The 19,891-nt window shown below is 42.7% G+C and overlaps 1 protein-coding gene across 1 annotated transcript in view; it reads right to left on the reverse strand.

Annotated features, from left to right (window-relative positions):
- Positions 1-753: 753 nt before the first annotated feature.
- The window catches only part of wdr18 (WD repeat domain 18), a 120,727-nt gene continuing 101,589 nt past the window's right edge, over positions 754-19,891 (reverse strand). The window contains exons 9-10 of the mRNA XM_055658433.1: positions 2,866-2,934; positions 754-1,270 (exon numbers count right to left, since the gene is read on the reverse strand). Of these exons, the coding sequence (XP_055514408.1) occupies positions 1,142-1,270; positions 2,866-2,934 (198 nt within the window). The 3' untranslated portion in view covers positions 754-1,141. The remainder of the gene's footprint in view (positions 1,271-2,865; positions 2,935-19,891) is intronic.

Genomic DNA, 19,891 nt, shown 5'->3' on the forward strand with positions numbered 1-19,891 from the left:
AACAGAAATCTGGACACAAAGGTTAATAAATATGCTGTCCAGTGACGTCCAACAACTGGGCGTCGGTCTATGTTATGGAACGTGTACTATTCATTAAGACTGAAGATGTTTATTGTACATTGAATATAAAACACAGGCCTTTGGCACAATCACAACAGAAATTACCCATTGCCTCCCACGCTGCAGAAAACTAGAAACTCTAAACGTCTGAGCTTTGAGTCTTTGAGGTATCGTTTGTCTGCCATGGCGTAAACCACTATAGTAAGCTTTTAGTCCATGTTCTAGTGAATCTTAAGTATTTGATATAATAGATCTCGACTCGAAAAGGGAACTTGGTTCTTCAGGATTCAGAAATAAAACCATGTGCAAACAGAGCTGCAATTACCAGCATGTAGGGCCATGCATAGTCTATGTCTGCAATGCCCCTGTCCCACTTAGGAAACCCGTACGGAAACCTCTGGAGACTTTGCGCCCCACCCAAGGTTTCCATGCGGTTCCCGGAGGTTGCAGGTGGTTGCTGGAGGTTGCACGTAGTGGAAGCAGGTAGGGAGACTGACAAAAACCTCCGGGAACCGCACAGAAACCTTGGGTGGGGCGCAAAGTCTCCAGAGATTTCCGTTCAGGTTTCCTAAGTGGGACAGGGGCATTAGGCTGTTAGGTTTGCAAACAGATACTCAAATGGCAAAGAAAAATACAAGTAAATGTAATACCTCTTGCATAATAAAAAAATGTAATACCTCTTGCGTAATAAAAAAATCCTCAGCAGACCAAATATGAATTGGCCTCTTCACGTCAAGATTGAAAAAATCTGGCACGCTTACATTCAGCCACTCCTGGTATCAGAACTATTAGGAATCAATAAAGCTAACAAGCCCATGTGGACAATGTGAAAGCAGCTCAACAAATACTTGACTTAAGTGGACCTGACTGTGCAAATGGGAAGAAGTGTAGGAGACAAACATCTCTGACCCCTGAAAGCTCAGCACAAATAACTCAAATGAAACAGACTTGTATAAATAGGGCACAGTCGGAAATGTTCGAGCATACCACATCATTTTACATAGGTGAGGCTGATATAATACTAACGTTTGACACTAAGTGCCTCACAATTTGCAGGATTTGCTCCCTTCATCCCTTTTACTTATGTCTGTTTTGTCAGAACTTGCACTGAAAAATCATACAAGTCTCTGTTGATCTTCTTCAATGTCTTCACTTCATCCTCTAACTCAGCCACACGCATTTTGGTGTTCTCACCGTCTCCCAACATATGCTGCAGAGCAAAATATGAAATTACATTACTCATTTATTGCAGATTTCTCTACAGTTTTTTTTAATACCAACAGTAATGATCTTAATTAGCTCGCATGAAAGGATCTAAATTATATGTTAAATTATGCTGGAAATCAAACCAATTTTATTTTCAAGACTGCATTTTATTTTCAAGGCCCATTGGTATCTGGTGAGAAAAAGCCAGGTTGATCTTTATGTATATTCTGAAGATTGATACCACCCTCAACTCCCCCCAAAAACCTCGAAGGATCCAGGAACTATTGTTTGATTTGCATCTTTAAAAAAAAAAAAATTTAAATATCTATTCTTCAGTTGCCTCAGAAACTAGGCAGGAAAAAGTTGATTTTACTGCAGCTGAATGGGGTAAAATAACTTCAGGTTAGCCTTTGATGAGAGCAGATTTTGCTCAGCATCTTTCCATTGAAACATTCTGGCACCATTTCATAAGCTTATCAAAGGAAGCAACGAGTGTATAAAGCAAGGAGCTCCACATGTGCAAGATGCAAAGTATCAGGAACATGATTTTTTATTTCAATATATTAAGCATGCATGAATATTGTATTGGCCAATGGGTATTAAAAGAACCGACAGCACCAGAGGTCAAGAACGGGAGATCAAGGTTGAACCTGAACATGGTGCTGTGTGGCAGCGGCTCTACTAGAACTAAATTAGAAAAACATTTGCTGCTTTTCTTGCCGAGGAATAAGTCAAAGCTGGACAAGCTCCACAGACATGTGCGTAGGGTTCTACATGTATGGTGCTCCCTTTCCGTGAAAGAACACGACCTCCACAACTTTAGTTGCGCAAATGATGACATAACATTTTGCATATCAAATCAGTAGTTTCTTCAAGAACGGCAGCACAGCTAGTAGAGCCACTGCCACACAGCACCATGTTCAGGTTCAACATTGACCTCCGGTGCTGACCCTATGGAATATGCACATTCCCCCCGCAGCTACGTGGCTTTCCTTCCGGATGGTCCAATGTCTTGCCACAGCCCAAAGACGTGCAGGTGGGTAAGATAATTGGCCACTGCACTTAGATGAATAATAATAATAATAAATTTTATTTATGGGCGCATTTCAAGAGTCTCAAGGACACGAATAGTAAGAGTCCAGTAAGAGTAGAGATGAGGTCGACACGGTGGCGCAGCTGTAGAGTTGCTGCCTAACAACACCAGAGACCTGGATTTGATAATGACCACAGAGTTTGTACGTTCTCCCCGTGACCTGCTTGGGTTTTCTCTGGGACTCCGGTTTCCTCCCACACTCCTGCAGGTACAGGTTTGCAGGCTAATTGGCTTGGTAAAATTGTAAATTGTCCCTAGTGTGTGTGGGATAGTGTTAGTGTGCGGGGATCGCTGGTCGGCGCGGACTCGGCGAACCGAGTGGACTGTTTCCGCGCAGTATCTCTAAGCTAAATTGAAAGAATGTGTGGGGTGACTAAAAATATATGAATGCCGGTTTGGTGTAAAAGGACGGTCGATGGACAGAAAAGCTTGTTTCTGCGCCAAGGCTGAATCACATTTGTAATTTAAACTCTACATGACAAATAATCCACTGAAGTGAGACAAACCTTATCTGCAGCAGCACACATGAGGGAATACAACTGCTCCGCTTTTTCCAGGTTGCTTTCCTGAGCCTCCTATTGAAAAATAATTTAGAACAGAAACATAAATGATTTATTTTCCCAAATAAAAATACTCTAAGGACAGTAAATGATGCAAAACTAAAGTAAAAATCACCCAGTCCATGAATTACTTATTCAGACATGTAAAGTCTATTCCATAATGTCTGAGTGCAAGGACATTATTATTTCTGAACGGCAAATATATTTCTCATATTTGAAATTAAGTTACACTGCAGTTAACTTGAACTTGAACACACCAGCCAAACATCACCAAACTCACGGGACTTGGTGTCATCTCTGCAACTGGATCCACGACTTCCTGACCAACACACCCCAGGGGACAGGGGACAAATCAAAAGTCAAAGGTCAAGGTCAAAAACTTTATTTGCCATTTGTGCTTACACACATAGGAACTCTTGTGCGGTTGTTCAGAGAGTCACGTCAAGTCAAGTTCCATGGAGGGGAGTTCCGTTCTGATAATCCTCTCTGCAGTCTTAATGACTCTTTGCAGAGCCTTCCTCTCTGTCTGTGTGGTGTTTCCATACCACACCGTGATGCCTGTGGTGAGGATGCTTTCTATCAGTCCTTTGTAGACCTGGGTGAGAGAGCGACAGAGTAGACCAGCTTTTCTGAGCAGCCTGATGAAGTACAGTCTCTGCTGGGCTTTTTTCACTGTGGCAGCAGTGTTCAAAGTCCAGTTCAGATCTGATGTTACTTGTAATCCCCAGGATAATCTTCAACACTGGTGCTCCGCAAGACTGCGTTCTCAGCCCCCTTGTACACTCACGACTGTACAGACATGTAGAAATCTAATTCAATTTTCAAATTCGCAGACGACACTACCATGGTGGGCCGGATACGAAATAATGATGAGATGGGAGTACAGGAAGGAGTTTGAGATCCTTGTGTCGAGAGCACGACCTTTCTCTCAATGTCAAGACAAAGGAGACAGTGATCGACTTCAGGAAGCCTAGCGGTACACACACCCCGTTTTGCATTGATGGCGCTGAAGTAGAGATGGTTGAAACCGTCAAATTCCTAGGAGTCAATATCACCAAGAATTTCTCCTGGAACACTCATAATGAAGCGATGGCCAAGGAAGCACACCAACGCCTCTACTTCCTTAGAAGGCTTAGGAAGTTTGGCATGTCCCCTACAACTCTCACCAACTCCTACAGTTACACCAAAGAATACATTTTATCAGGGTACATCGCAGCTTGGTTTGGGAACAGCTCGTATAGAAATTGCAGCAAATTGTGGACGCAGCCCTGACCATCACACAAACCAACCTCCCTTTCATGACTCCATTTATATCTCACGCTGCCTTTGCAAGGCCAGCAGCATAACAGGACGAGTCGTACCTTGGCCACTCCCTCTTCTCCCCTCTCCCATCAAACAAAAGGTATAGAAATGTGAAAACGCACGCCTCCAGATTCAGGAACAGTTTCTTCCCAGCTGTTATCAGGCAACTGAATCATCCTACCACAACTAGAGAGCAGTGCTGAACTATCTACCTCACTGTTGACCCGAGGAATATCCTTGATCGGACTTTGCCGACTTTACCTTGCACTAAACGTTATTCCATTATCATGTATCTATACACTGTAAATGGCTCGATTGCAAACATGTTTTGTATTTCCACACCAAAAGCTTTTCACGGTACTCGGTACATGTGAGAACCTATAAAACTGAACTGAATTAACTCTCCCCCCACTGTCTCCCTGTCTCCTTCCCCTCTCTCTCTCTCCACCTCCCTTTGTGAGTCTGTCCCTTCGGCACAGAGACTCTCGCGGTAGCCGCGCAACGCTTCCGACGGCTCCGACGCCTGGGACTTGCACTGTCCGTAGTGCTCCATGGCCAGAGCTGCAGCGAGCGACTCATCAGCGCCGCAAACGCCGCAAACACTCGCCAGTCCCGGCTCCCCGCAACTGTTCCCGCCGCTGGTTCTGCTTCCATTCCTCCTGCAGCCCCGGCTCTCCAACACCCGCGGACCATGCAGTTTATCCGAGTTTTGAAATTTTCTGTTCATCACAAAATTTCGCACCACTGAGCGTGAGAAATTTCTGATCAGTGTGAGGGTGTGAGAGTTTGCTTGAGGGCGTGAGTCTCACGCTCATAGCGTGAGAGTTGGCAGCCCTGCAGCTCATCCCCTCTCTCTATGTCTTAAGTTTTCCAATACAAGCAACATCCCACTGAATTTCTTCCATACATCCTGCAAATGCCGCACCTCCTTCCTATGGTGCAGTGAACAGAGTACAAACAATACTGCACAAGCAGCCTAACCAGTATTTTGTAGCATCACATCCCAACTCTCACAGTCTTCGTTCCAACCTAGAGAAACAAACATGCCACATGCCTTCTTCCCCACCCTATCGTGTTTCGCCACTTTCAAAGAACTATAGACTTGGACCCCTGGATCTCTGTTCATGAACATTGCTGAGGTCCCTGCCATTTACTATACATGTCCTAACCTAACCGACTTTTCAATGTGCATCACTTCACGCTTGACAGGAACAAATCCTCTGTCTATGCTCCGTAACCTTCCATGTGACCTATATCCTGTTGTGATCTTAGACAACCTTCCTTGCTATCCATGACACCGCCTATTTTGGTGTCATCCATAGATTTACTCATGGTACCTTCTGCGAGTCACTAAAGTGTATCACCAACAAGCACAGGTCCGAACACCATGCCCAGTGACACATCACTGGTCACAGATTTCCATTCACAAAAGACATCCTTCCACCAGTAACATCTGCCTCCTGCCACAGACCAATTTTGGAGCCAATTACCCAGCTCGCTGCAGATCCCACATGCATTAAATGTGAGAGGAAACCAGAGCATGTGGAGAAACTCGTCCACAATCATAGGGAGAAGATGCAAACACCAAGTAGACAGCATCTGAGGTCAGGAATGAACCCAGGTTACTGGAAATGTGAAGAGCAACTGTGATAGGTTATTGTGTTTCCTCCAAACTATAGTTTGGGAATCAATCTCATTAAACTATGTGTTTAGATACAATTTTGATGAATGTACCTCATAGGAAGGCAATTTTGTCAAACTCTTAACATTTAGTAGAATCCAATACAGATTCCATTAACTGTTGGAATAACCTGCTGAGAGCACCTGGTGTACTCATTATATAGAAAACAGCAACATTTATCATAAGTAACATTTTAAATTGCTTTCTTGTTCTGTTTCCTCTTCTGAAAGCACCAACTCACTTTAGCATACAGGCTTCATTGGCATCTATACGTATTTTGTATGTCACCCAAAGTCCATCATATCACGAGCCATTTTTGCAAATAATGTTAAAAGAATTCAACAACTTCAAAGTTGAGAAATGAGTCTGTTTGTGGAACATGTCTCAGAGAGCTTACCATTTTATGTCCATGTTCAGTTAGTTTTAACATTACCCCATGGTATGTACTAGCACCAATCTCTGCCCAATATCCACACGCTCAAACGCTAAGACACAATTCTTTAGCTTTAGCGACACAAGGCGGAAACAGGCGCTTCGGCGCACCAGTGATCACCCCGTACCCTACACACTAGGAACAATTTCCAATTTCACCGGTCAATTAACCTACAAACCCCTACGTCTTTGGAGTGTGTGGGGAAACCGGAGGAAGCCCAAGCGGTCACAGGGAGAATGTACAAACTCTATACAGACAGCACCCGTAGTTAGGATTGAACCTGGGTCTCTGGGTCTACAATGCAACAACTCTACCGCTGGCCCTGTACCTTCTCTGTATCTTCCCTTGCCGCAGGATTCTAATTTAAATCAATTTATGAGTAAATAAGGAAGCTGTGAAAAAAGATAATGAAAAATAATGATACCTAAAATGTAAGATTTGCATGTAATTCTCTAGAGCTGTGCTACAGAAAGAACATTGAAACCCTGGAGAATGTACAATGTATCATCAGCCAGATGCTGCCAAAAATTGGAATAAATAGTTCTGAGAAATCCATAGCTGAGATTATTCCCAATGGAGGGGCGATGGCCAAGCACTTTAATAAAGATTCCCAATCTTTAGAATGATTTTGATTGTGAATAGGGAGCTACCATTTCATCCTGGTTGCAAAGTTATTGGCAAATGGGTCATGAAATTAGAATTGGGTTTGAGAGTGAGGAACAACTTTGGAAGACAATGTTGAACATTTCTCCTTCCATCCTTTGCTCTCTACTCATCTACCAGAGGACTAGAGAGCTTAAGATGAAGTATCTGCTACAACCGTACGGTTCTGGGTTCAGTTCCCCTGCTGGAAACACACGACTGTACAATTCAACAGTACACATCAGCTTGGTTTCGCTATTCTCACCGTGGGTCTAATCTACAATATGGTAACATGTAATTCAGGAAATCAGTTTACAGCAGTACTGGGAGAACACTGCATCAGCACTGTCCCTATTTTATTTAAATAAGAAACCAAAACAAGACCTGAAAATGTTTAAAATGGCAAACCACGCAGAATTTTGATGCTACTTAAAGTGCAGTGTAGTCCTCTTGCTGTTCTGACCCATATGCCCCTACAACTAGCATCTCCAAACCCAGAGATGTGCGGCTTTGGAATGAATGGCAAAACATCATGGAGCATGCTGAAGGCACAATAAAGTGTTTTACTAGTTCAAGTTCATTTATTTTTCATACATCATATCCTTTTGAATGATGATTTCCTCGTACTGATTAATGCAACATATGCATTCAAATTGAAGAGCTAAAAAGCAATTTTGTGCCAACTATACATATATCGTATATTCTGGCTGGCCATTTGTTTTATCTTAATGAACTGAAATAATTGTGAAATTTAAAAATGGATCCACAATAATTCAGTTTATATTAAAAGTCATTATAATGAAGAGATACTTACAGTGCCCTCCATATTGTTTCGGACAGACGCATCATTTATTTATTTGCCTCTGTACTCCACAATTTGAGATTTGTAACAGAAGAAAATCGCATGTGGTTAAAGTGCACATTGTCAGATTTTAATAAATGCCATTTTTAGACATTTTGGTTTCACCATGTCGAAATTACAGCGGTATTTATATATATAGTCCCCCCATTTCAGGGCATTTCAGGGCATTATGTGGCCAGTAGTGAGATCCCGCTGGAGGTGGCGAAAATGTTGGCAGATTATATGCTGTATGCGAAGTCGAGGACAAGGAGGAGGAACCAGAGCAGAGGTGCGGGATATCGAGGAGACTCTAGTGAGAGCCTCATCTATAATGGAAGAGGGGAACCCTCGTTTCCTAAAGGATGAGGACATCTCCGTTGACCTGATATGGAAAATCTCATCCTGGGCGTAGACGGTGGAATTGGGAGTAGGGAATAGAGTCTTTACAGGAAGCAGGGTGGGAGGAAAGGTAGTCTAGATAGCTATGGGAGTCAGTGGGTTTGTAATAGATGTCGGTCTGTCTCCTGTGATGGAGACGGTGAGATCTAGAAACGGTAGGGAGATGTTGGAGATGGTCCAAGTGAATTTGAATGCAGGATGGAAATTAGCCGTGACGTTGATGAAGTCAGTGAGTTCTGCATGGGTGCAGGAGGCAGCACCGATGCAGTCGTCAATGTAGCAGAGGTAGAGTTCAGGGATAGGGCCAGTGTACGCCTGGAACAGTGATTGTTCGACATATCCTACAAAGAGGCAGGCATAGCTGGGGCCCATGCAAGTGCCCATAGCTACGCCTTGGATTTGGAGGAAGTGGGAGGAGTTGAAACAGAAGTTGATGAGGGTAAGGACCAGCTCTGCTCGGCGGAGGAGAGTATTGGTCGACCCAAATTGGCTGGTACTGCGGTCGAGAAAGAAACGGTGGGCTTTAACACCTTCCTGGTGGGGGATGGAGGTGTACAGTGACAATACATCCGTAGTAAAAATGAGGGAGTGGGGGCCTCTACTTACTGAGTGCTACTTAACCATATGCAACCATCACAGCTATGGAGATTAAATGCTGTCTTCATCTTTGCAATCTACTGGACTTCAATGAAAAGAACAGCAAAGCCAAATGCGCGCAGAATTAGCAGCTGTACTATTAGATTAATTCTAACTGCATGGGCATTAATTGTGAATATTCTTTTGCAGGCAATGGAGTCGACGAAGAAATGCTAACATAATGCAACATGTTCCTTGTTTAATTCTTTAAAAACTTATATCCTCAAAAATAATCTGATTAATGTCATGACCGCGACTAATAGCGTAGCTCAAAATACGCTCCTAGGGAGGACAGAATCTGCAATTTAACACACGTATTTTATAATTGGAGCTGACAATCCTCTCGTATTCACCATCACAATTGACAGATAATCTAAGTGGTACTATTTCTGAGTAACGTCCATGTTACTGAAAGCTATGTTTTTCTCCATAAAGGCAAACCTATTTCTATGCCTGAACCTCTCTTGCGTGATAAATGCCAACAGAGAACGGTGAAAGAAGAAAGCCTTCATTTACCTCGAGAGAAAACCCTAGGGAGGGGAAGTGAAAGGTGCACCGATGCATCTACTTTCGCAGCAGTTTAAACAGATTCCTCATGTCACCAAGTACTCTAACTTCTACTGATGCGCTTCAGAAAGTATCCTTGCCTCATGGCTTGCTACAGCAATTCTGACTCGCATGCAAATAAGGAGGATGCAGAATGATGGATCATCTGGGCCATCATAGGCACAACCCTCCCGAGCATTGAACGTATATACACGAGGCAGTTTCATTTTCATGGAGGCAATTGCCAGAGGAGCTATTTAAGAAGGAACTGCAGATTCTGGAAAATCGAGGTAGACAAAAGTGCTGGAGAAACTCAGCGGGTGCAGCAGGATCTATGGAGCGAATGAAATAGGCAACGTTTCAAGCCGAAACCCTTCTTCAGACTGATTTATGTCATCACCGCGACTAATAGCGTAGCTCAAAATACGCTCCTTGGGAGGACAGAATCTGCAATTCTGAAGAATCTGCAATTCATGAATTCTGAAGAAGGGTTTCGACCCGAAACGTTGCCTATTTCCTTTGCTCCATAGATGCTGCTGCACCCGCTGAGTTTCTCCAGCACTTTTGTCTACCAGAGGAGGTAGTTGATGCAGGTACTATCATAATATTCAAGAAATATTAGGACAGGTTTACAGGGTTATGGGCCAAGCACAGGCAGGTGGGACTAGTGTAGATGGGGCATGTTGATCGGCCTGGGCAAGACGGCTCTAAGGGCCTGTTTCCACGTTGTATGACTATGACTATGGATCCTCACCATCCGGGTCAAAGATCCCATAGCAGAGCAGAGCTATAGGATCTTTGATCCTGGCCATGCCCTCTTCTCAAGCATTGAAGCCTGAAGTCCCACGACACAAGTCCAGGAGCAGCCACTTTCCTACATACCATCAAAGTGCACATCCTACCTCGGCAACGGAGCACCGTGGACCATGTCTACCATAGACATGTTTTTCTAAAAATGTGTTGCACAAATGCCTTACATTTGTGCAGTATTTTTCTTTTCCCCTTCTTGTATAATTGATGTATGATTTATAATTGATGTTTTGGGCGATGTTTAAGACCATGTGCCTGTGGTACTGCTGCATGCAAGATTGTCATTGTACCTGCACCTCAATATACTTGTGCATTTAATATTAAACTCGAATTGACTTGAAAGAAACATTAGTCCAAGCTGCCACTTAGATTACCACCCTTGCTGGAAAATGAAAATGTAGCGATGCCAGTATTAATGCTTACTGAACTCAGAGTGCACATGGAAGTAGAGGCAGTGCCTGCATTTTAGACTTTAGGTTTTAGAGATACAGTATGGAAACAGGCCCTTCGGCCCACCGAGTCTGCGCTGACCAGCGATCACCCAGTGCACTAACACTATCCCACACGCTAGGGATAATTTACAATTTTTACAGAAGCCAATTAACCTATAAACCTGTATGTCTTTGGAGTGTGGGAGGAAACTGAAGCACCCAGAGGAAACCCACGCGATCACAGGGAGAACGTGCAAACTCCGTACAGACAGGCACCCGCAGTCAGGATTGATCCGGGTCTCAGGCGCTGCAAGGCAGCAACTCTACCGCTACGCCACTGTTGCATTCAAGAGAGAAGTGGAATAAATTAAAAATCCAGAAAGAGACCAAAAGTGACAACGCATGGGATTAACCATATAACAATTACAGCACGGAAACAGGCCATCTCGTCCCCTCTAGTCCGTGCTGAACACGTATTCTCCCCTAGTCCCATCTACCTGCACTCGGACCATAACCCTCCATTCCTTTCCCATCCATATACCTATCCAATTTATTTATAAATGATAAAATCAAACCTGCCTCCACCACTTCCACTGGAAGCTCATTCCACACAGCTACCACTCTCTGAGTAAAGAAGTCCCCCCTCATGTTACCCCTAAACGTCTGTCCCTTAATTCTCAAGTCATGTCCCCTTGTTTGAATCTTCCCTACTCTCAATGGGAAAAGTTTATCCACGTCAACTCTGTCTATCCCTCTCATCATTTTAAAGACCTCTATCAAGTCCCCCCTTAACCTTCTGCGCTCCAAAGAATAAAGACCTAACTTGTTCAACCTTTCTCTGTAACTAAGTTGCTGAAACCCAGGCAACATTCTAGTAAATCTCCTCTGTACTCTCTCTGTTTTGTTGACATCCTTCCTATAATTAGGCAACCAAAATTGTACACCATACTCCAGAATTGGCCTCACCAATGCCTTGTACAATTTTAACATTACATCCCAACTTCAATATTCAATGCTCTGATTTATAAAGGCCAGCACACCAAAAGCTTTCTTTACCACCCTATCTACATGAGATTCCACCTTCAGGGAACTGTGCACAGTTATTCCTAGATCCCTCTGTTCAACTGCATTCCTCAACTCACTACCATTTACCATGTACGTCCTATTTTGATTTGTCCTGCCAAGATTAGTCTGGGAGATTCAGCGGATTTGCTAACATCATCAGAAATATTGCAGAGGAATTACGAAATAGGATCCATAATATTGTAGCTGCTACCCTCTTACCCTATAAAATAAAGTGGACCAACCACATCGGGGCAGAGTAATGCTTATTGTTTATTTACCACTCTTGACCTCAAATTTATTTTCTGAGATAAATTCCATAACCATGAGATGTGCTTCATACAACCAGTGTAATCTATGTGTGAAGCAGAAAGATAAATACGTTACCCTGTCCCCCAAGTGCTAGTTAATGCCATCTATATGTCAGAATATGCTTTACAAGCTGTGACACAAGATTACTCCAGGCATTGGGATTTTAAACAAAGTGGATAGTCATTTAAATTGTGGAACACTTACAAGACAAACAGACTCCAGTAAAGGATTTTAAATCCTACTCAGATTGTCGCAGTACATGCAACAATAATAAACCTAAACCTGATAGTGGAGGGCGGAGGATAGAGGGACATTGCTGCCCACAAACAAGATGCACATGAACGCATCCCAACAAGTTACTAAATGGTGATCAAATGGGACTATCACTAAATTGGGATTTCTGGCTGCCTTTTCCAACATTGAGGTCAATTATATTTCTCCTCCATGCCTTGGTGAGAATGTATGGATGGCTAGGGTTGAAGATGTGACTTTTCTCATCTGTTGGGCTTAACAGCTTTGCAGGCCATTAACCCACTGAATTACTGGGGAACTAAGTAATATTTTCTTTTCCAATTTTCAATGCCACTACGATATTCCTGTGTTCCAAAGATAAAAGGTCAGCTTATTTAAAAAAAAAAAATAATCTAACAGTACTTATTTCTGTAAATTGGCATATCACAAATTGAGTTCCTACCTCGACGGAAACTTGGGCAGTGTCACCTTTGACTCAGGTAGCAATAATTTACTTATAGCATGCATTTTACAGCATCAGGATGTTGCAAAGCATGTACAGTCAGCAATCAAACATAGATTAAACAATTGTCGGTGAACAGCCCCTTTCTTCTAAGCAGTAAACACAATGAATTCTATCTCCATTCTACTCCGTCCTAATCCTAATCGTCCTACAAGCTTTTAAAAACTAAACAAAATTCTTAAAACTCCTCATTTTACCTTGCCTGTGCTTTTTCATCTGCAGTGTGGTACAGTGCTATGAATTACAGTCATAGAGTGATACAGCGTGGAAACAGGCCCCTCGGCCCAACTTGTCAACATGTCCCAGCTACATTAGTCCCACCTGCCCGCGTTTGGTCCATATCCCTCCAAACCTGTCCTATCCATGTACCTGTCTAACTGTTTCTTAAATGTTGGGATAGTCCCTGCCTCAACTACCTCCTCTGGCAGCTTGTTCCATTCACCCACCACCCTTTGTGTGAAAAAGTTACCCCACAGATTCCTATTAAATCTTTTCGCCTCCACTTTAAACCTATATCCTCTGGTCCTCGATTCACCTACTCTGGGTAAGAGACTCTGTGCATCTACCCGATCTATTCCTTTCATTCACTAGAGATTGATCAAGAAACAATTTCCCTTTAACATAGGACTGACAAAGTGAAACAGAACGAGGTGCAAGACTCAAGAGACTGCAGAAATCTTGAGGAAAAACAAAGTGCTCAAGGGAAACTGAGTGGGACAGGCAGCATCTATGGAAGGAAGTGGACAGAGAACATTTTGGGTTGGGATCTTTCTTCAGAGAGAGAAAGTTGAGGGAGGCGATTGCAGTACTTACAGCCTAGATGGCTGCACATGTATAATACATGAGGCAGGATTGGGCCATTCAATCAGATCATGACTGAGCTTTTACTTTACTGTACTAATCCCATATTCATGAATTCCCTTAAGGTTTTATAATCTGTCCTCCCTTGTCTCGATTACATTGGCAACTAAACCTCCACAGCCCTCGTTTAAAACTTCACTACTGCGTGGTTTATAACACTATCCTAAATGCAAACTCTCCATGTAAGATTGCAACACTCCACTACAAACACTCAGTGAGTGGTGAATCATTATTCAACCTCTCCACTGCAAGGATATATTCTTCAGGAAATCAGATCTGAATAAATATTCCAATTATAGAGTAATGAAGGCTGACTATAACTGGAACAATACGTTTCTGTTTGGGTTTAAGTTCTCTCATAATAAAGGCCAAAATACCATTTGCCTTTGTTGCTACTTGGCAAATCTGCAAGTTAATATTAATTGCCAATAGGCCAGCAATAAAAAATTGGAATGTGCAATCTAGCAGAACTGAAGCAGCACTGTGATTATGGAGGCTTGTAAAACTGAAATGAGACAATGGAATTCATGAAGATACATGCAAAGTTTAAAATCAGGACATTAGGGATTAATGTACAGTGCCCTCCATAATGTTTGGGACAAAGACCCGTCATTTATTTATTTGCCTCTGCACTCCACAATTTGAGATTTATAATAGAAAAAAAATCACATGTGCTTAAAGTGCACATTGTCAGATTTTATTATAGGCCATTTTTATACATTTTGGTTTCACTATGTAGAAATTACAGCTGTGTTTATACATAGTCCCCCCATTTCAGGGCATAACAATATTTGGGACACATGGCTTCACAGGTGTTTGTAATTGCTAAGGTGTGTTTAATTGCCTCCTAAATGCAAGTACAAGAGAGCTCTCAGCACCCGGTCTTTCCACCAGTATTTCCATAACTTTTGGAAACTTTTATTGCTGTTTATCAACATGAGGACCAAAGTTGTGCCAATGAAAGTCAAAGAAGCCATTATGAGACCGAGAGACAAGAATAAAACTGTTAGAGACATCAGCCAGAGCTTGGGCTTACCAAAATCAACTGTTTGGGACATCATAAAGCAGAACAAGAGCAAATGGACTGGCAGGCCAAGGAAGACCTCCACAGCTGATGACAGACAAATTCACTCTATAATAAAGAAAAATCCCCAAACACCTGCCCGACAGATCAGAAACACTCTTCAGCAGTCAGGTGTGGATTTGTCAATGACCACTGTCTGCAGAAGACTTCATGAACAGAAATAGAGTCTACACTGCAACATGCAAGCCACTGGTTAGCCACAAAAATAGGATGGCCAGGTTACAGTTTGCCAAGAAATAAACATAAAAACATAGAAAATATGTGCAGCAGTAGGCCATACGGCCCTGCACCGCCATTCAATATGATCATGGCTGATCATATTGAATGGCGGTGCTTAAAAGAGCAATCACAGTTCTGGAAAAAGGTCTTGTGGACAGATGAGACGAAGATGAAATTATATCAGAGTGATGGTAAGAGCAAAGTATGAAGGAAAGAAGGAAATGCCCAAGATCCAAAGCATACCACCTCATTTGTGAAACACGGTGGTAAGGGTGTTACGGCCTGGGCATGTATGGCTGCTGAAGGTACTGGCTCACTTATCTTCATTGATCATACAACTGCTGATAGTAGTAGCATAATGAATTCTGAAGTATATAGACACATCCTATCAGCCCAAGTTCAAACAAATGCTTCAAAACTCATTGGCCGGTGGTTCAATCTACAGCAAGACAATGATCCCAAACATACTGCTAAAGCAACAAGGGAGTTTTTCAAAGCTAAAAAATGGGCAATTCATGAGTGGCCAAGTCAATCACCTGATCTGAACCCAATTGAGCATGCCTTTTATATGCTGAAGAGAAAACTGAAGGAGACTAGCCCCCAAAAAAAGCAGAAGCTAAAGATGGCTGTAACACAGGCCTGGCAGAGCATCACCAGAGAAGACATCCAGCAACTGGTGATGTCTTGAATCGCAGACTTCAAGCAGTCATTGCATGCAAAGGATATTGTCCCAAACATTATGGAGGGCACTCTATGCAAGTGAACAGATGCTCAGAAATGGAGACTTGTTGCAAATTTAGTTATAGACAGCTGTTTTGGGATTTATGGAGAAATGGCTAGGGAGGAAAGCATTGTGGTAGGAGCACTATTGTAGAAGTAAGGAGATGGAAGCAGGCAGTCTTACGGATACAGAGAACATATTTTGGTTCAAGAACTAGCAATAACAATGGAGTTCAACTTACCAATTTTAGAAATGCATTTCAACTTCAGTCTCTTCAGTCTAGTTAGCTCCAGCAACACAAAGCCAAGGGGCGACACAGTGGCGCAGCAGTAGAGTTGCTGCCTTACAGCGCCAGAGACCCGGGTTCGATCCTGACTATGGTGCTGTTTGTACGGAGTTTGTACGTTCTGCCTGTGGGTTTTCTCTGGGTGATCTAGTTTCTTCCCACAATCCAAAGACATGTAGGCTTGTATGATCATTGGCTTCTATAAATTGTAACTAATCCCTAGTGTGTAGAATAGTGCTGGTGTACAGGATGATTGCAGGTGGGCGCGGACTCCGTGGGCCAAAGGGCCTGTTTCTGTGCTGTATCTTTAAAGCCAGCAAGAAAGATTCAAGTTTCTAGTTTTAACAATCTTTATTCTTGGTTGAAAATCCAATAAAATCACATGAAACTGTGACACAGCGAACTACACATTTATCACACTGTAGTTACCCTGACTAATCAGTGGTTTCATGATAGCAATCAATTTTTATATAACTTGATTTCCAAACTGAAATTCCAATGTTAAGTACAGGTATTAAAATGTTGCACGTGACTGCAGCATTTCAATCAAACAGCCATTTTCTACTCTTAGGCAATAAAATGCAACACATGTTCCAACTTAGTTGATCTGGAAATTGCCAAAACAGAAACTAGGAACTGTTTGCCAGGGTTTTGCTGCAGAATCAGCGATGTGAGTAGCACCTGGCACAGCTGATAGTAATCTAGAACACACTGTGCATTACAGACCTAAATGGGAAATGCTAAATAGTCTAAATGCTGCAAATGAAGAAGCCACAGTGTCTTCAACTCTTTCAATTTGATACATTGTGTACTCTATACCCTTTATTTTCAGCTCTAACTTGTGATTTGTTGTTTTTGGAGTAGCGCTGGTTGGAAGACTCTGTCCTCTTCATTGACAAAGGAGATTTTAAAGCCAAGTGCTGGCATGTCGAGCATGCAGATCAGCAGGGCAAGAGAAAGACAAGCTGTGGAGTTTTAAATGAACTGCTTGGCTTGGAAAATAAGTGGGATTTATGATGAGGCATGGCACGGAGTCAATGGTGTGAAGGAAGATGACAAAGTTGTGATAATGGATTGTTTTTGTTTTAGGATAAAACTCAATTCAGAGCTGGACCAAACACGACACATGATGGATGAATACCACGTGGTTCAGTGTAAGCTAGAAATCCAGGAAGGTGGGATGGGGATAGAGTATATAGGATCATGAGGGGAATAATTAGGGTAAATGCACAGAGTCTTTTATCCAGAGTAGGGGAATCAAGAACCAGAGGACATAGGTTTACAGTGATAGAGACAAGATTTAATAGGAACTAGACTAAGTGGGACCCGTTGGGTCCCATGTTCACACGGGAGGGTATTCCAATACAATACAATACAATACAATACGGTTTTATTCATCACATTGCACGTTAAGTGCAAGTGAAATGAATTTGTCAGCAGCGGTACAATGATAAAGAACACACAAACACAATTAAAAAAAATTTAACACAAACATCCACCACAGCATTCATCACTGTGGTGGAAGGCACAAAAATTGGCCAGTCCCCCGACGCAATATTCCACCTCTCCACCAATTCCACCTCTCCACCAATTACTTCAACCCAAACAACCATTTACAGTGCATTTTTACTTCAACCCACAAACAACCATTTGCAGTGCATTTTTACTTCAAACCAACCATATTTTCATTTTCAAACCGCATTAAGGGCACTCACAGTTGAGTAGACATGTGTTCAATGTTATTCAGAGCTCAGAGAGACGTGACCCTCTGGCTTCCTCTATCTTGCAGAGACTGAGTGAGGCAAACCACTTCCTGGTTTTATAGTCCCTCCCCCTCCCTCCAGCAGGGGCAGTAGAGAGAATGGCAATTTAAAAAAAAACAATTAATATCTCTCTGATTTTTCATCGGTGGGAAAAACCTCTGGTCCTGGAAGGCGGAGGGGGGCTCTGAGCGAGGTGGCCAAAAATGACGGCCATAGGTGGCGGCGTTCTCTCTGAAATCGCAGCACAGTGAGCCAAAAGCGGTCAAGATCAGACCTTTAGTAATATATAGATGTAAGGAGCAACTTTTTTTTACACAAAGGGTGGTGGGTATATGGAATGAGTTGCCGGGGGAGGTAGTTGAGGCAAAAACTTTAACAACATTTAAAAGACATTTGGACAGGTACATGGATAGGAAAGGTTTAGAGAGTTATGGGCTAAATGCGGGCAGATAAGACTAATGAAGATCGGGAACTTTGGTCTGCATGGGAAAGCTGGGCCAGAGGGCTTGCTTCCGTGATGTTTGACTATGACTATTTATTAGCTCAATGATACTTAATTTGATTAAGCTTAGTTAAGCAATTTATAACACATCCTGTGAACGAAGAAAACAAATAGCATGATGCGCCTTTGGAGCACCAGGCAACGTGTGATAATATTCTGTGCCTGCTGTAGGGCCATGAGACACATAAACATAGAAAATAGGTGCAGGAGTAGGCCATTCGGCCCTTCAAGCCGTCACCGCCATTCAATATGATCATGGCTGATCATCCAACTCAGTATCCTGTACCTGCCTTCTCTCCATACCCTCTGATCCCTTTAGCCACAAGGGCCACATCTAACTCCCTCTTAAATATAGCCAATGAACTGGCCTCAACTACCTTCTGTGGCAGAGAATTCCAGAGATTCACCACTCTCTGTATGAAAAATGTTTTCCTCATCTCGGTCCTAAAATATTTTCCCCTTATCCTTAAACTGTGACCCCTTGTTCTGGACTTCCCCAACATCGGGAACAATCTTCCTGCATCTAGCCTGTCCAACCCCTTAAGAATTTTGTAAGTTTCTATAAGATCCCCCCTCAATCTTCTAAATTCTAGTGAGTACAAACCGAGTCTATCCAGTCTTTCTTCATATGAAAGTCCTGACATCCCAGGAATCAGTCTGGTGAACTTTATCTGTACTCCCTCTATGGCAAGAATGTCCTTCCTCAGATTAGGAGACCAAAACTGTACGCAATACTCCAGGTGTGGTCTCACCAAGACCCTATACAACTGCAGTAGAACCTCCCTGCTCCTGTACTCAAATCCTTTTCAATACAGGGAGACAGAGAGGAAGTTTCACCCATGGGCAATTGCAAAGATCAGTACATTAAGGTGGGAAAAATAATTGCAGAATATGCACAGAGAAGAGTAAAAAGGAGTGTTTGTATCATTGAACTCAATCACTGCAAAGACCAAGAGAACTTCTCATGAGATGCCCGTGCTGAAAGGCAAGGATACAGTAATGAGGGATAAAAACCTGCTTATCGGTTTAATTGTGGCAAATTCTGTGGATACAGTACATCTGCAAGAGAAAAAAACCAAAACTAGCAAGTCAGTGAGCATCTGTGGAGAGAGAAACAGGTCATTGAAAAGCCCAGCAGATCAGGCAGAATCAGTGGAGGGGGAAAATTCAGATGGAAAATCAACAGCAGAACTAGCTAGTCCCCATACAAGTTTTCTTGTTGTATCCCCTTGGCTGAGACCATCTTTGGCTGTTCCTGTTCTTTTCCTGCTTCCAGCCTTTCAACACCACCTCCCCTCCCTTCTACTCTCACTCTGAAGAAGGGTCCCGACCTGAAACGTCACCCATCGTTTTTACTACTTGATCTACTGAGTTACTCCAGCACTTTGTCTACCTTTCGTATAAACCAGCTTCTGCAGTTCTTTGCTTCTACAAGAAGGCAAGCTTTCTAAATAGACTTCCTTGTAAGCTCATACCGAAATGAAAGACCCAAAACGTTATATTTCAGACATATTGTTCCATTATATTGAAGGTATGTTATTTTAAGAGCATATAGTCTAGGTGAACTTGGAGTCTGAAGAAGGGACTCGACCCAAAACGTCACCCATTCCTTCTCTCCAGAGATGCTGCCTGTCCCGCTGAGTTACTCCAGGATTTTGTGTCGATCTTCGGTTTAAACCAGAAGCTG

This window comes from Leucoraja erinacea, chromosome 29 (genome assembly GCF_028641065.1).
Source record: "Leucoraja erinacea ecotype New England chromosome 29, Leri_hhj_1, whole genome shotgun sequence".
In the NCBI taxonomy this organism is placed as follows: Eukaryota; Metazoa; Chordata; class Chondrichthyes; order Rajiformes; family Rajidae; genus Leucoraja; species Leucoraja erinaceus.